At 40.4% G+C, this 5213-nt stretch overlaps 1 protein-coding gene across 1 annotated transcript in view; it reads right to left on the bottom strand.

Moving 5' to 3' along the window:
• Nucleotides 1-249: 249 nt before the first annotated feature.
• LOC123511126 overlaps nt 250-5213 on the bottom strand; it is a 115220-nt gene continuing 110256 nt past the window's right edge. Inside the window, exon 9 of the mRNA XM_045266748.1 lies at nt 250-706. Coding sequence (XP_045122683.1) covers nt 250-706 — 457 coding nt within the window. The remainder of the gene's footprint in view (nt 707-5213) is intronic.

Raw genomic sequence — 5213 nt, 5'->3', positions numbered from 1 at the left:
TTTTTCCCAATATCATCAAGACACACAGCAATAGGGACTAATGCCTTTGTCAGTAGGCAATTAGTCTGGAAAAGCTTGGTATCTACCAGCCTCCCGTTTACACTCATGGCCTTAGTTATCGCCGCGTTTGTCACAGGCACAGCGAGGTTCGGCACATTACTCGGAAGCTTGATTTTTCCACAAGTTAACTTCACACTCTCTGACAAAGGTCGACGGCGAAGACTGGCGTTGAGGATGGTGGCCAACTGGTCAGACAGCGGGTCTCCCCTTTTTCTCCTCGCCATGGAAATGGCCAGAAAGGTCACTCAAAGCCCTCAGGAAATCCTCATCTGCACCCTCCTCACGCCCAAGCTGGTCCAGGCTGTCAAGAGGGTCAGGCTGGCTCGTGCACGGAGTCGGAGGAACAAAAACTTCCTCCTCTTCCGAGGAAGAGAGGGCATGAAAGCCACTGAAGTCAGTCCCGGTGTCCCTGTCCAACTTTTCGATAAGGCCAGACACGAGGGTAGACAGTCTATCCAGGGCAACCCGGTCGTCAGACACAGAAGGCTGTGCTGACGTGGCGGTGGCGGCCTGACTGGTCCCTGGGAGCGAAGCGTCATTTTGTGGAAGGGTGAATTCATCCACAGGGGATCGTCTCCTCTTTTTCCCACCAGAGGATGATGAACGGTGGGGCGTGGGAAGAGACTGTTCCATGCCCGACATCACACTGCCCAAAAAGGAGACAGAGATAATGCGATCAACACCTACCATATGTTGTTATTGTGCGGTGGTAGAAAAACTCACCCACAAACTCCCGACTGCATAAAAGCAGGAAAAGGGGAGTGTATTATCAGATGTTTGTAGTCCAACGATGTACTTTTCACCCACAGTCAACTTTGGACTGTATAGGAGAAAGCTTACCAGCAAAGTATCCAAAGTGGAGCAGCAGCGTGCGTGACTGCGGGAAGGTGGAAAACGACTGTCGGTGATTTGGCGGATTGGCATCTCGTTGGAACCGCTGTGATGTCACTCAATCCGTGACGTGAAATTGTTATTTTAGGGACTTTAAAGTTAAATGAAATTGCTATATGCCTTAAACGAAAGAAATCTTATAATGAAAAGGGTTTTAATTATTTCATGAGTATGACAAGTACCATGGACACAAAACGGGCTGGCCATGTGTCAGTGACTCCCTTCATTTAGTAGTGCTGCATGGACACACCATCAAGAAATAGCAACATTATTATAGACACCTTTTAAAATAATAATTATTCAAAGTCAGATCTTACACAATATACCAATTTTGTACTTGATCATCGGTTGTTGTGAAATTTCAAATTAATTATCTGTGACCTCACTGGACTCTTTTTTTTCTTTCGTGATTCGTGACACAATTGTGCAGTCAAAATCTGAGTTAAAGTCTTTTTCCTTCACACATCTCTACTTTTCTCTCAGAATAAAAAAATTCAGTTTGGCGACTGGAGAGAAAACCATAAATATTACCTGGGTTTGGGTAAAGGACTTGGCACATAGATTATAAACTTCTTTGCCATCTGGTGTTCTCGGACACAGGGTTATCTTTGATTTCCTTGGATGCAGGTTTGAGGTGTGCCACACTTCTCTTTGCAAGGTGAAATCCCCAATTGAGTCTTAGATACCGGGTAGGTTGCTTCATTGGGGTACCCGTTGATAACAGGGGTGCTAACCCCCTGGCCAAATAGTGTGTGTAGTAATGAGAATCAACCGATTTGGATACCTTAATTAAATGTGGTGGTTATCAGTTACTTTTACTCTTAGAGAGACATTCAAATGCAAATCACTGCTTTGGTTTGCCTATGGATAGATCCCTTCTATAATCAAGTTCCATTCATGTAATAGTGTCCACGTAAATCAGACAAAAATTAAAGTATATTTCAAACGAAGCTTCCTTTGAAACATTTCCTGTGATGAGTTTTCTTTTTGTCTCCTTTGAAGGAGTAATATTATTGTAGAGTATTTTAAAGTTTCTATTTTTTTTTTAATTTCCGTCTTTAAAATTCCCTATGAATTTTTATTTGTAAGCTTTATGAAAGTTCCGTGAATTTGAGGGAAAAGGAAATGTAAAAAATGTGTGAAAATAAATATCTTTTAAAATCTAAGAAATAAATAATATGCATAGACTCAACATACTTGATGGGTGTCAGGAGAGGTTTTTTGCAAAATCTTTTCATATAAACAGGCAAGTTTTTCTACCTTCTATATTCTTTCATCTTTAGGGTCATATGTCATTTCATACATTATTTAGTATATTATATTTCATATTGTTGCACTTAGTAATGATTATTGAATCTAAATACTATACTAAAACTTATGCAAATAGGTAATTGACAGAAATGTGATGAGTTGAAGTGAAAAAAAATGTAGCTGCATTGCAGTGCTGCGCAAGCTCTCTCAAATTAAGTTCCTTTCACGTTCCTTCGCTCTTTCAGGACAGACTCATCCACTATCACTCATCCGCTCATTTTTGGGGAGTTACAGAGGCGCTCGCACTCTAATTTCTGCTGAAGCTTCCATTCTCCGCTCGCACTTCCGCTCTCCACTCTCACTTGCGCCCTCCCCTCCCAATAGCCCTCTCCGCTCACACTCAAACTTGCGCTCCTGCTCGCACATATATATATATATATATATATATATATATATATATATATATATATATATATATATATATATATATATATATATATTCCCCTTCATCCACATACTAGTAGTAGTAATATTGCTACTACTACTACTACCACTACTACCTAGTATTACTGCTACAAATCATTTACTACCAACATTATTAACACTACTAGTACTCTTACTACTACTACTCCTACTACTGCTTCTACTACTATTACCACTACTACTACTATTACTACTGCTACTACTACTACTACTACTACTACAACTCCTACTATTTCTACAACTAGTACTATTACCAGCCCCCATGAGTAGTGTGAAGGGGAAGATAAATAGGGATAATAGTTGTAGTAGTAGTAGTAGTAGTAGTAGTAGTAGTAGTAGTAGTAGTAGAACTAGTAGTAGGAACAGTAATAGTAGATGTTATAGCAGTAGTAATGGAAGTACTAATAGTAATATTAGCAGTGGTACTAGTTATACCAGCAGTAGCAGTGCAGTAGCAGTAGCAGCAGCAGTAGCAGTAGTAGCAGTAGCAGTAGCAGCAGCAGTAGCAAAGCAGCAGTAGTAGTAGTAGCAGTAGCAGTAGCAGCAGTAGTAGCAGCAGTAGCAGTAGCAGTAGCAGTAGCAGCAGTAGTAGCAATATTAGTATTAGTACTAGTAATACCAGTAGAAGTAGTAGTAGTACTAGTAATAGTAGTAGTAGTCACAGGTGTGCGCGCATATACTTGCTAATTCTGTAGTGGTGCTCCGCTTTTCACGCATATTGTTGCATGAAAAAAGGTTCTCACTGACTTCTCAGTGAGCACAGTAGTGTATGAATGTCCTGTGATGAAAAAAAAAAACAGGAACATTTATGGAAAGTGTTGCCGCTAGATAGAAAATAAGTGAAAAGGAGTGGAAGACGCCAAGATGGCGGAGAAATATGCCATTTCAGCATTATTACCTTCGTCCAGTTATAAGTGTAGCTCTGATTCTGGAGACCCAGCAAAATTCTTTAAATGTTGTCTGTGTAGCCGGTGGGCTCATACGAAATGTGTGAATCTGGCAGGGATTAAATCTGAAAATATCTGCAACGTGAGGTATCTGTGCGATGTTTGCTTCATTGAGGTGTCGGCTCTGAGGAAATTTATCAATGATGTTGAGGAATTTAAGTCTGATTTGAAGAGCATTACTGCTAAAGCTGACAAGATGATGGCAATAGTTGATAATAAGATGGCAAGAATGGAGGAGATAAGTATCAAGGTCGATGAGGCAACAGAAGGCTTGGCGGGAGTTGCTGAGTCTGAATTCTGCTGATTCGGAAAATTCCACACCTTGGCAGGATGTGAAGAGGAAGAGGAGGATGAAAAGAACCTGCTTGTTGTAGGGTAACTCAGGATTCTGAAGCAAATCTGAAGAATGAAGTTTCTCATGCTTTGGATGGAATGCAAATTAATGATACAAAGTTTGCTAATGATGGCAAAAAAATAGTGATGAATTTTGCCGATGAGAGTCTGAGAAATGAGGCAGCCCAGAAACTGGAGAATGTTGAAAAGTTGACAACTAAATCTGTTCAGAAAATTAAACCCAAGATAATGCTATGTAATGTCCATAAGGAAGAGACTAAGGAGGGTATCATTGATACAATCATTGCAAGAAATGACTACCTTCAAGCAGTTCCTGATATCAAGTCAAAGATTGAGAATATTTTTTGCAAACCAGCAGCAGGGGCACAGTTCATTACATCATGAAATGTGATCCAATGATAAGACAGTTGTTGCATCAGCATCAGGACAGGATTAAGCTTGAATGGGGAGTTTACCAGGTTCGCGACAGGTATCATGCACTTATCTGTTACCATTGTCAAAGGTATGGTCATACTGAGGCAAACTGCAATGCCAAGAAAAATGGTGAGCATCCCGTTTGCTTTAAATGTGCAGGCAACCACAAGTCCAAGGATTGCACATCTACAGAGAAGAAATGCATAAACTGTGTGAGGTTTAAGAAACAGAATACTGACCACTCGGCGAATAATAGTTGTTGTGTTGTGTTGGAAAGTGAGATTGACAGGATCAGAAATATTACAGATCATGGCTACTAATGCTGTGAGCTCTATGTTGAAATGTGGTTTATCAAATGTCCAGTCAGTTGGAAACAAGACAATAGAAATCAGAACTTTAATTAATGATGAGAATCTGGATATTCTTGCTTTGACTGAAATATGGCTGAGTGAATATGATACTGCGAAAATTAAAGAAATGACCCCTGACACTCATACATTTGTGCACATACCAAGGAACACGATGCAGACCCATACAGACTACATGAGCCAAGAAATAACCTTGACATGGGATGTCGAGTATTTGCGAGATGCGCACCAAGGATTTACAATAAACTGCCGAGTGATACTAAAGGTTGTGCGAGGATCGATATCTTCAAAAAGAAATTGAAGACATATTTGTTCAAGGTCGTTTATGATTTTAACGGCATGGAAATCAAAGACAAATATAGATGCTAGTTGCTTTTGAGGGAGGCTCTGCTGAGCGCTGCCTCGCAGTGGAGCGGAGCCTTGAACAAACGCCCCAAGTAACAAG

The sequence above is a fragment of the Portunus trituberculatus genome, chromosome 31 (assembly GCF_017591435.1).
Source record: "Portunus trituberculatus isolate SZX2019 chromosome 31, ASM1759143v1, whole genome shotgun sequence".
In the NCBI taxonomy this organism is placed as follows: domain Eukaryota; kingdom Metazoa; phylum Arthropoda; class Malacostraca; order Decapoda; family Portunidae; genus Portunus; species Portunus trituberculatus.
This window is presented reverse-complemented; position numbering and strand designations above follow the sequence as displayed.